Here is a 13503-nt window from a genome sequence, read left to right as displayed (position 1 = left end):
CAGAAGATTTGAACTTCCTACTTAATCATTTTCATTTTTAAAATGTCTTAATTTTACAAATTTTATACATTAAGTTAAATATAATATAATCTTGATTCACTTGTTATCTCACTTGTTTTTACTAGAATTCCAGCAAAATAACTTGTTTACTCAGCCCTTCAGCATATCTTCTTTGAATATATTAAAGTAGGAACTGGAGTAATGATAGAGCCAGTAAAAATTTGTAAACAACTGACCAAGTTCAATTTCTCATATACCAATGATCCCCTTGAGCTCACAAGGGGTGATCACCGAGTTTTCATGAAACGTTTCATAGTAAATACTGTTAAGCATTTCAGCCACATCAAAAGTATTTGAAGATTTATCTTAAAAATTAAATTAAACCTCTGGCTATATTTACTATTTAAAATATATTATATTTATATACACATGTAAATGTTACAGTCACTTTTTATGCATAGCTAAAAATATAAAATAATAAAATGTAAAATTTAAGATAAATGTTAAAAATAGGTCGCAGGGCGCATGTGAGTTTAGTGGTGTATGCTATGCTTATTTAGGCTCTGTATTTGATTCTTGTTAACTTATAGCTTCCTGAACCACATCATTAGAGTCTGTAAAACACAAAATATGAATTGTGTCACTTACCCTATCATTAGGTATAACCACAAAACAAAATTGAACGAGCAAAAAAAAAGGCTACAAAATACCCAGGGGAAATGACAAAATTTAAATTTGCATACTAATAAACAAATTATTTAAATTTATCATCAGATCATTTGGATAATAGTAAAAGCATTATGTGTTAGAAAAATCAATTATTAAACATGGAATTTTAAACTGCATATTAATTGCCAGACAATGAAAAATAATGGCAGCATAATAAAACCCTCCTATATCTTACTTGGTGCTTCAATTTTTTTTTTTTTTTGGTTTTTGGGCCACACCCGGCGGTGCTCAGGGGTTACTCCTGGCTGTCTGCTCAGAAATAGCTCCTGGCAGGCTTGGGGGACCATATGGGACACCGGGATTCGAACCAACCACCTTAGGTCCTGGATCGGCTGCTTGCAAGGCAAACACCGCTGTGCTATCTCTCCGGGCCCTAATTTTAACTAACATTGCCAGATATGATAACTGAACACAGATACAGAAGTAAGGCCTAAGCACCAAAAAGTATGCTCCCCCTCATATCTCTCTCTATATATATGTATAGGTACATATATATATATGTGTGTGTGTGTGTGTGTGTGTGTGTGTGTGTGTGTGTGTATACATATGGCCTACCCATATATATGTATATTTAGAGTGATAGTTATATATCATATATATCAGATATATATGTCATTACAGTATGTAGATTGAGAATGTGCTAAAATTGTATATTGATGTGACAAGCAATACATGAAATTAGTTATTTAACTCTATATGCTGTCAGTGTCTTTTGAGAGCAGATTGAATTGAAGAGAAAGCACTGAAGTCAGTTATGGCAAAGGTAGTACACATTTTTGCATAGAAGGGAAAGCTGTTTTCCTTTACCCTCCAAAACCATTTTGGTCTAGAAACCTAGAATTTAAATAAATTAGCAAAAATGAATTAGTTTTATTATCCTGCATACTCAGAAGAAGAAAATCACTTGAGAGTTACTTAAAGAAATGTTTAGAATAACGTTTACACAGCATTTTAACAGTGTTATGTATTTGTACATTAATGGTACAGTAAAGGAAAATATTTTAGATTTTAAAGGGAAAGAAGCAGGGACTAAGGCTATTATCAAGATGCTGATATAATTGAAAAGGCATGCCATGAAGATTCCTCTTAATTTTGTCACTGAAAAAGACTACAGTCTTCAGGGGAAGAGGGATTTTACATTAGATAAGGCCTACCCAGTTTCTATCTGCAGTATTTCATAGTACCCCAGATATGACAAGCTGTGATCTCTGAACATAGAGCCAGAAGTAAACCCTGAACACCACCAGATGTGACCGCCTCTCCAAAAACCCAAAACAACAAATAATAGTTAATACTTGTAATTTAATTTTGTTATATTTATATACACTTTGGGAGGGGGCAGGAAGAGAATTTTTCTGTTGCTTACTGCTTCTCATTTATCTTTTTTTAAAATAATTTTTATGGACAGGAGCTATAGCACTGTTGAGAAAGTGTTTGCCTTACATGCAGCCAAACCAGGCACAATACCTAGCATCCCATATTGTCACTCAAGGCTACCAGGAGTAATTTCTGAGCACACTGCCAGGAGTAACCCCTGTGAACTTCCAGGTGTGGCCCTGAAAATATCTACATATACATCTTGAAAAACTGAGTTTTTATTAATTGTATATTCTTCAGTCATATAGCCTTTTTGAAAAAACAGTTTTTGTTTTTATTTCAGCCATTTACATTTAAGAACTCATAATACAGATAGAATTACATATTTTTTCATATATAACTAACTGGTTTTGTTAACCTATTCCTATTTGGTGGTTTCCTATAGCTATTAATTTGACATCTAAATTTGCTGTGAAGTTTCAGCTGCATCTAATTGACTATTAGTTGACAACAATATTAATCATCTTTTAAAATTTATTGTAGTATTTAATTAAAAAATAATTCTTATATAATTAATTATCTATTCATTATTTTAAGACAAATTAACTTAATGATACAATGTCTTCTGTAATGAAAGCACCTATATTAAAATTATAAGTGTATATACATATTTCAATATTTAAACTTATGAATTTAACAATCTTTTCTTCCATTAAAATGAATGTTTTAAATATTTTAAATCGGTTGTGTACACCTCTAAATAAACTTGGACAAGAACACTGAGGCATCAGACTAGTATATTTTTAGCAGTGAACAATAGAAGTAAGTGACAAAAATTACAACTCATAAAATTTTTTGTTTTCTCTGAATTTTAAAACAATACTAAATTATTCAGAAAAAATATAAAGTAGTATTATCCCATATAGATCTATTAAATCATTGTATTGTGTCCTATTGATATTTGATATAAGTAATATATTTTTAAATTTAAGGACCAAAGAGAAATTAAGGGGGGAATGTACTTGTTTTTAAAGTAACTGTCACAAATTCAAACCCCAAAATACTTATGATTCTTAAAGGCCTGACAGGAGAAATCCATGAGTGTAGAGCCAGACAAATTCCAGGTATAGTCTACAAACAAACAAACAAAAAAAACCCAGAAAAAAAAGCAAGAAAACAAAAAATCCAGTCATTAAGGAAGTAAGTATTCAGCAGTTGAAGGCAGAAAGTGACAGAATACTTGAGGGCAACTTAAAATTTTATAATGAATTAATAAATTCATGAATAATTCAAAAACCACACAATAATCATGTATTTTTCTCTACTGTAGACATTAGATTGAGAAAATAATATACAATTGTTTATTATGACACAGTTCTTACCCCAAATAAAAAGCAGTCCATATAAAAACAAGATGTATAGTACTAGCTTCTGGTGAATTCTTCCCATAAAATATCCTTGTTCTGTATATTAAATGATTGTGTTTATTATTTTGTGTATACATGTTCATAATCTTTCAGTCTAAATATTAGGTGAAAGAGAAAACTTTGACTATATGTTAATTTGAATTATGCATATTTAATATAAAAGCACTATCATTTTTCACCATGGGATCAAGAAAATTTAAATATAGGCTCCCAGAAAGATTAAGTGAGAATAATTTTTGTATGATCAAAACAAACAAAAATTAATTCATTCATTGAAGTCTGGAAAGTGCTAAATTCAATTCATTTATAATTTCTGTAGTATTAGGTCTATGGACTTGATTCTTCAGTTTCTTTGTAGTTAAAGCAAAAAGAGAAATATGGTCAGTTAAAATGTTATATTTTCTACATAGATATTTTTGTGGGCGTTCTGAGTCCTGAAAATAACTTCTCCCATGAGCCCTTATATATAAAGGTAACTATGTGAGCTATTACTTCTAGACCCTATATGTTACAGAGTTTTGTTTTTTTTTATAGTTACCTTTTATAGTACTGTCTTTTAAACCAAGGAAATGATTCAAAAGTCAAGTCAGCAAGATATAAGATTGAAAAATGATTATTAATGATTACTGATTAGAAAATTTAAATGCCCCACTCATGTTTTCATAAAGCACAAGAAACTGTGCTCTTACCCATTATTATCAGGAAGATGCTAATCCGTATATTTCACACCAGTTATACTGACAGACATCACAAAGAACTAAACTATAAGTTTATATGAGTATGAAGGAAAAAAATTAAATTCCCTGTGGTTGGAAATTTTGACTGGTTAACTGCTGGGTAGAACTATACAGATATTTTTCAGAAAAATTAGAACTGAGCTTCCATATGGTCCAGTGAGATTCTACTACTAGTTTTTCACTCCAAAGGCTTTTTCTTGAAATGACATTGCATTCCTGAATTCATCGCAGCAGCATTAACAATAGCAAAAATCTATCAACAATCCAAGTCCCCAAGAGCAGATGACTGGAAAAAGGAAACTGCAATTTTTGCTACATGAATGGAACTTGAGAATATAGTGTTAAGAAAAGTCACCCAAAAGAAGTTTCAAACACAGAATTACCTCTCCCATGTAATGAAGCATACATAATAATGGATTAAAAAGGTGGTCAAAAAAAACAGAACCAGTTTTCAACCCACTTCATTTGTTTCTAGAGTTTCAACTCTCCTGAACAGTGCTTTTGTTTTCAGAATTCAATGTTTTTCAGAAAAGAATTTTTGGGTCCTTGATCTATATACAGAGAAGTGTAATTTCTGGCCTCCATAAATGAACTTACATGACAAGAAGACAGGGGATGGGGTTCAGATACTAACTTAGAGAAAAATGTTGAAAAAAATTGACACTATGGTGGAAGATGTGGAGTTTGGAATATATGCATGAATCCCTATCAATAATAGTATTATAATTCGTAGTGACTATTTTAAAGAGGTCATGATACCATAAGGTATATAGAACAACACATAGGTAAAACACTCCATGACATTGAGACTAAAGGCATCTTCAAGGAGGAAACTACACTCTCCAAACAAGTGGAAGTAGAGAAAAACAGATGGGAATATATTAAGCTGAGAAGTTTCTGCATCTCAAAGAAAACAGTGCCCAGGATACAAGAGCCACCCACTAATTGGGATAAACTATTCACCCAATACCCACCAGATAAGGGGCTAATATCCAAAATATACAAGGCACTGACAGAACTTTACAAGAAAAAAAAAACATCTTATCCCATCAAAATATGGGGAGAAGAAATGGACGGACAATTCGACAAAAAAAAAAAAATGGCCAAAAGACACATGAAAAAATGCTCCACATCACTAATCATCAGGGAGATGCAAATCAAAACAACTATGAGGTACCATCTCACACCACAAAGATTGGCGCACATCACAAAGAATGACAACAATCAGTGCTGGCGGGGATATGGAGAGAAAGGAACTCTTATCCAAAGCTGGTGGAAATGCCGTCTAGTCCAACCTCTATGGAAAGCGATATGGAGATTCCTTCAAAACCTGGAAATTGAGCTTCCATATGATCCAGTTATACCACTTCTAGGGATATACCCTAGGAACACAAAAACACAAAACAAAAATACCTTCCTTACACCTCTATTCATTGCAGCACTATTTACCATAGCCAGACTCTGGAAACAACCAAGATGCCCTTCAACAGATCAATGGCTAAAGAAACAGTGGTACATATACACAATGAAATATTATGCAGACGTCAGGAAAGATGAAGTTATGAAATTTTCCTATACATGAATGTACGTGGAATCTTATGCTGAGTGAAATAAATCAGAGGGAGAGAGATTGACACAGAATAGTCTCACTCATCGATGGGTTTTAAGAAAAAAAAAAGACATTCTTGCAATAATTTTCAGAGACAAAATAGAGGAGGGCTGGAAATTTCAGCTCAGTTCACTACATGAAGCTCATTCATCACAAAGAGTGATGAATTTAGGTGGAGAAAAAATTACATTGAGAACTATCATAACAATGTGAATGAATGAGGGAAGTAGAAAGCCTGTCTAGAGTACAGGTGGGGTGGGGTGGGGAGGAGGGAGATTTGGGACATTGGTAATGGGAATGTTGCACTGGTGAAGGGGGGTGTTCTTTACATTGAAACCCAACCACAATCTTGTTTGTAATCAAGGTGTTTAAATAAGTATATTAATTTAAAAAATAAAGAGGTCAGATATTAACTTTCAAACAGAAATCATCTTAAAATGTAATATCCAAGACTTAAATAGATTTTTTATTCATTGATGAAAGTCATTGTTTAAATGTCACAAAATTGTTGCATTAATCAAAACCTATTTGTTGTCAACTAAAGTACAATATAACAATGGTATAAATTTTACATCTAATTCCCAATTTGCTGTATTTTATGTTTTAAGAAAGACTTGAGTTTGCAGGTTATTTTTTCCTCTCAAATCCAGTACTAGGTGACTATTAGAATTTAAGTGGCAACAGTTTTATTTAAGCTGTATAATCTAATTACAGGTCTATCGATAGACTATGTGGAAAACAAGCTTTATTGGATCAGTTCTGGAAATGGAACCATAAATAGATGCAACATGGATGGTGGCAATTTAGAAGTAATAGAGTCAATGAAAGAAGAATTAACAAAAGCTACAGCCCTAACCATCATGGGTAAGTGAAATGCTTCTATAGTCAGGATGCTTTCTATTGATTAGAGACTGATTAATGATGACCAGTTAAAAGCAGAGGAAAGTTATTGTGCTCCTAAAAACCAGAAGCATATTCAATGCACAATTCTGGTTTTTTTTAACCTTAGTCAACAGACTTGTAAGAATATACATACGAAAGACTTGGTGCTACATGAAATAGCAACTTACTATTATTGATTCTTTGTTTACTGTGTTTGTAATATTTTATGACGATTTTCTGTGCTCTACTGCATTGTAAAGTCTTTTCATTTATTACAATGAAGTCAAATCTAGCTAATTTTCATATAAAGAATGCTTAACTCATATAGAAAATAGAAAAAAAGACCACAGTATTTTTCTTTAATGATTGAAATTATTTTTTTTACAATTAATGTTTCTATGGTTAGGTAGGAGTAGATAGTTTACTTATTTGACCCTCATTGCCATTGTTTTTGTTTAATCTTCTGAGAAAGAAGTGCCAGACAATAAATACATAGAAAGCTGATGAAGTTGATGACTTTTCAGGAAAAACTTAGTCAACAATATCTGTATTGATTTTAAAATGTTGTTATATTTTAACTTAAAAACAATATTTTGAAATTTTATAATATATGTATTAAGGATACTATAAAGACTTTATGTCTGTAAAAATTATTTTACACAAGGATTGCAATGCCTTTACTTAGTAAAAGGCTTAAAGTTCCTATTAGGTTAGCTGTAAAAGAATTAGATAATTTATACAGAATCTTAGTTGTCAAACTTAATTATAAACAATAAAAAATTGAATGTTTGTTTATAATCACAAAATATCATGTGTTAAAAAATACAATGTAGATACTGCTGATGGTAATGGCAATTGTCCCAGCCTTTTTAGAAAAATAATGTAGATATTCCTCATACACTAGAAATTGAGGCTTTATATGCCAAGCAACACCACTCCTCAGAATATGTGTGTAAATAAATATATGTATAATATATGTTTATAAAACACATAGGGGCTACAAAACACACTGTAGAAAAGCCATCTGTATTCCTGTGTTCAAGGCAGCCTACTCATAATAGCCAGAATCTGTAAAAAAAAACAAAGTAACTCAAAACTTGAGTATATAAAGAAACTATAGTACATTTACACTATGGAATACTACACAGTTGTGAGGAAAAATAAAGTCGCTTGTACATGGATAGACATAGAAAATATAGTGCTGAGCAAAATGAGTCAGAGGGAGAGTTGTAGACATAGAATGAACACACATATTTGTGGAATATTAAAATAATATAATAGAATGGTATTAATATGCAAAGACAATAGGAATGAGGGCCAGGAGTACTGTTGACAGTTGCAAGGAAGCTTGCCACACAATCCAGAATGCAGTAAGAGTAGAGAAGACACTATGATAATGATGGTTGGAAATGATCACTTTGGCCAAGAACTGGGTGCTGAAAGGAGATAAAGTGTTATATGTAATACCCCTTTAATAATTGCAAACTACATGTCAAAAAGGTAAAAAGAAAAGAAAGAGAGAGTGAGAGAGAGAGAGAAGAAAAATTATGCCACAGGCAGACTGGGGAGAGAGAGTACAGGGTGGAAGAAAAAATGGTACGTTGTTGGCAGAAAATATGCACTGGTGAAGAGTGTTATACTTTGTAAGACTGAAATTCCGTCATGAACCATTTCGTGACTGTATCTCATGATGATGTGTATAATTTATTTATAAATAGACAAAATATTTTAATCTGTGATGTATTATGAATTTTAACTATTATAAAAGTGAATTTGAATATGTATTTTAAGTTTATATGGATTTATAAGTAAGTAATTTTAAGGTTATTAGAGAACAGGTATTTTATTTTTAAAAATTACAAATATTTTACTTCTTTAAATATTTCCTGTGGCTAATGTAAATGCTAATACTTGTTTTATTAATAATTTTTCATAACTATGAAATTTATAAATAGACGCTGGTAAGTGACTATCTGAGTGAATTGTTTTCTGGAAAATAATGTGAAGCGGAAGCCTCTTGCTCCAAACCTATGCAATTGGAGGGTCTCGGGTCTGAAAGCACACGATAATACAGAAAATTCAGAAACTTCCACACGCAACCCTAAAAAGCAGACAGCTCAGTCATGGAAAAACCAAAACCACAAACTGTTTTTCCCCTGAGACCCCGGTTTATTGGGAAGCTTCAGATCACACCCTAGGTTAGAGGACAGGTAGGGTAAAAGACCAATCCAAAGGATTTTTTTCCACCTAATGATTGCCAAGCACCAACATAAAGAATTATACTGAATATAGTGAAATGATGTTTTTACTCATTTTATTTCATTTAGGTTAAAATATCCAAGTAAATTAATTAAGGATAAGTATTGTAGGCATTATTTAAAGCGTTTGTCTACTAAAAGGTCTACTAAATATAAAAACATTCAGTTCAGAATTTTTTATAATCTTTGTATGCAGACAATATGGTTGTTTCTGAAGTAGAAATATATAATATGGATACTAGTATCAAAAATCAGACAATTCTGTGAGGAGAGAGCGAAAGAATTATTTTATTCATCAGTTAAGTACTTAAATTTTCCTTCTCTCTTAAATTATTTAAAGCTAAAAAACTTCAGATTACATAGTTAATTGCCTGTGTCACATAATTGTGAAAATCACATCGAAATTTATGTAAATACACTTTTAAAAAGTGAGTTTGTACTGAAGCCAGGTAAATAGTATAGGGATTAAGCACTTGTCTTGCAAGTTAGTATTTCCCAGCACTTGCATGATTTGCCAAGTACTGGCAAGTTTAAATTTTTAAAACAGAGCCAGAAATAAATTGTTGACACTCTGAGATGTAAGCCAAAGTCTCCATATAATCTCTTTACATATTTTTACAAGTTAGGGAACACTCCTGGTTGTGCTGAGGGACCATATAGGTTCTGGGTCTCAATGCTTGGTTTGCCTCATGCAAGGCAATTGTCTTACCTGTTCTACTAGTATTCTAAACCTTTTCCAATATTTTAAAGTTTTGAAGAAGTGTGTGTTGTTTACAGAACTTTTTTCTTGCTAAAAAAGGACAGAATACACTATATTTGTTGCAATAGGTTTACATATATGAAGACATTTTTGAATTATCTGTCTATTTCTCTATCCATATATTTTAATATGGTAGAGGATTTGTCTCAAGTTAATAATTTTTAGCAGTATTTTCTTTATAATTTTTATCAGTCAAAAATAAATATTTTCATATTATTTAACTATCTAAAATTAACAAGACTCTTTTATTGTATTTGTGCACATTTACTCACCTGAATCTAAAAATTAAGTTTAATTCCTGTAAATAGAAAAAGCCACAAAAAAAATCACAATCAGTACAAACTGCATATTTTTAAAAGTGTTTTTAGGAGGGGTGTGGGCAAAAAATATAAAAAGTAATTTTAATATATTGGGTAAAACCAATACAAACTAATAAATAACATAACTAAGGATCCAATTAATTAAAGAATACAATGGCCAGAGTAATAGCAAAGTGGTAGGGTTTTTACCTTGCATGCTGCTGACCCAGGACCAACCTGGGTTCCACCCTTGTTATTTTATATGGTCCTACCTGAGTCTGACAGAAATGATTTCTGAGCACAGAGCCTATTCTTGTTAACATGTTATCCATCAATTTTGCTGTGAATGAGAAATTAATACTAAAATTCAAAGCATCAAGGATGGTATGTCTCAGTAATACGAATAGTAGTCATTTTAGCATAAAAATGAATTTGAAACTTATATTTATAATATTTGCTTATAGTTATTGCATTATAGTAATGCTATAGTTCTAATGGAATATCAAGGGAATAATATATTGATATATATATTTTACATAAAATTATAAAACCTTTATTATATAATTTACTATTTTAAAATAAATCGAAACTCCAGAGAGCATTAAAATCATCACATTTATTAGTCAAATATATTTTAATTAATTATGTTCACTAGTTAGCTGTGAATCTAGGACAGTTACTAAACTTTAACCTAATTTTTTATTCTACAAAATATGATCTTTTTCATATAAATTGCAAATGTAACAAACTAATGTTTGGTGACAAGTGGATAAAGAAATAGGTATATCTACACAATGGAACCTTATACAGCTGTTAGGAAAAATAAAATCTTGAAATTTATTTATTTAGGGATGGTAATGGAAATCACTCTGTTAAATGAAATGAGTCAGAGGGAGAGATACAGACAGAGTAAATCACTCATTTGTGTAATATAAGAAAAATTTAAAAATATATGGAAATAATATCTAGACATAAAAGAGATAGGAGCAGGAGGGCTAGTCTATGGGATGCTTGCCACAAAGAGTGGTGAATGCGATCTTGAAAGGTTCGCTGTGACAATGACAGTTGAAACTGATCACTCTGGAGAGAAACTGGTTGCTGTACGGAGATAAAGTCACATGCATGGAACTTCTTCATTAATAATAGTGCAAACTATAGTGTCAAAAAAAAGAGAGAAAAGAGAGAGGAGAGAAAGAGAGAGAGAGAGAGAGAGAGAGAGAGAGAGAGAGAGAGACAGAGAGAGAGACAGAGATAGAGACAGAGACAGAGACAGAGACAGAGACAGAGAGCCAGCGAGAGAAAAAGAAAAGTAAAATGCCTGCCCCAGATAGTCTGGGGAGAATGGGTCAGAAAAAAACTAAGGATGGTGATGGCAGCAGGAAATATGCACTGGTGAAGGATATATATATTCTATGACTAAAACTCAAACATAAACATTTTTGTAACCACAGTTCTTAAATAAATTAATTATATAAAAAAAGAAAAATGGCCTATTCTATGTACATTTTCAGTCAGTTTTCTGTTAGAAGCCAACCTCAGCCTTATAGTCAAAGGTCACTTTTGTTTATTTGTGCACATTTGAGTTAAAGTGGTGTTTAAAACATTTTAATCATTTATCTTTTATGGTTTAAATGTAACAACAAAATTTGTTGTTCATAATGAACAAAATTAGTCTTCATAAACTCACTTAACAAAATTTTAAAAAGTTATAATTTCTTGAGGAAATTCCCAACACACTATCAAATGAAAATGCTTTCAGAAGTGCCTAAATATCACTGAAGATCTTATTCACTTTTCTAATAAAAATATATGTTAATATTATTGGATTACGTGTTGCAAATATTTTCGCTAGATTTTATACAATGAGGTACTTGCAATGTAATAATCTTCTTGGTGACTAAAATAAAAAGAAGATATGATTTAAGTTCTTTCTGTAAGTTTTCCTTATTTGTAATATATATTTATTGCATTAAAAATTATTTGGCATCACGACTAAAAATACAGAATCAATTTGAGAAATTCTTATTAATTTCTCAGATTTATAATATAATTTAAACATAATGATATCAATTCAACATTCTATGTGTGCGATAAAAATTCTAGAAAATTAGCTGGTAAATACATCAAACTTTTTTGTATTTCTTAAGATAAATTATTATGACAAGTTGTCACAACATCTATGGAACATTGTAAATGATGGCAAATGACTAGCTTTTAGTCTTGGAAATGTCTTACTAAAATAAGTAATACTAATAAGAGCTTAGAGGAAACACTAAAGGCTCATATTAAAATCTAGTATAAAGTACCTTATAACATGACTGCAGGTCTGAAAGTTCTTAGCAATATTAATACTTAAGTAGTAATTTCTTCTTTTTCATGTAAATCCACATCAAGTGTTGTTATTGTGCATTTTTTTCTAATCAGAGTTTCTCCCCCACATATGAAAAGAGGTTGTTTTTTGGCTCTCCTGAGAAATATTCCTCCTTTTACTTCCTTTAAATCTTCAATATTTCTCTCTTCAAATTTTCCCATTTGAGGTAAAGTGAATTTTCAGCTGTACTGACAGTGTTCAGGACTTACTCTTGATTCTCTGCTCAAAGATAACTTCTGCTACTGTATGAGTGCTGAGAATACATTTAATCAAGTGCAAGGCAAGCAACTTAACACTTATATTATCTCTCTGCTACCAGATTTTCTACTTTTATCATTTTGGCTATGCATTTACTTATTGTTGTCTTTTTTTTCTTTTAATAATGTGTGCTACTCAAAACATTGTGTCTTAGTTACTTGAATAGATTTGACTTCTTTATCTGCTTCAGTCTGAGCAATCAGACCTTTGATATTTGTTATACAGAAAGTGTCTGAAAGAAACCTACACAATATACCCTAAATATGTCTTTTATCCATATCTTTCCCAAAAGTGCACCTACTAATAATTTATTTTCTCTTTGATCAAAATATTTGGGTTAATACTATTTTAGAAAACCTAAACCTCTGATAATTTTTTGTGCTATTTTCACTAAAAGGAAAACATTTTATGTCATAACTGATTATTTGATGTCCTGTCAGTCATGCAGGTGCAATACACACAAGCACTGTGATACCCAGTATTTGTTTTGAGATACTTGTTTCCCTTTAATATTCCTGCTTTATTAAAGTCTTTTCACTTCATTAATTGCTCTATTGAGAGAAATATCATCCTTCCTCCAACTAACCTCAGTGGGAATAAGTTTGCATTTTCCTTTTTTTTTTTTTTTTTTTTTTGGTTTTTGGTTTTTGGGTCACATTCTGGGCAATGCTCAGGGATTATTCCTGGCTCTATGCTCGGAAATTGCTCCTGGCAGGCTCAGGGGACCATATGAGATGCAGGGATTTGAATCACCGACCTTGTGCATGCAAGGCAAATGTCCTACCTCCATGCTATCTCTCCGGCCCGAAGTTTGCATTTTTCTATTGAAGAATTTTTTGTTTTCCAATGTGGAAAT

The 13503-nt window shown here is 31.5% G+C and overlaps 1 protein-coding gene across 1 annotated transcript in view; it reads left to right on the top strand.

Moving 5' to 3' along the window:
• LRP1B (LDL receptor related protein 1B) overlaps window positions 1–13503 on the top strand; it is a 1191264-nt gene that overhangs the window by 647191 nt on the left and 530570 nt on the right. Inside the window, 1 exon segment of the mRNA XM_049772845.1 lies at window positions 6534–6683. Coding sequence (XP_049628802.1) covers window positions 6534–6683 — 150 coding nt within the window.

This window comes from Suncus etruscus, chromosome 5 (assembly GCF_024139225.1).
Source record: "Suncus etruscus isolate mSunEtr1 chromosome 5, mSunEtr1.pri.cur, whole genome shotgun sequence".
Taxonomy (NCBI): Eukaryota; Metazoa; Chordata; class Mammalia; order Eulipotyphla; family Soricidae; genus Suncus; species Suncus etruscus.
This window is presented reverse-complemented; position numbering and strand designations above follow the sequence as displayed.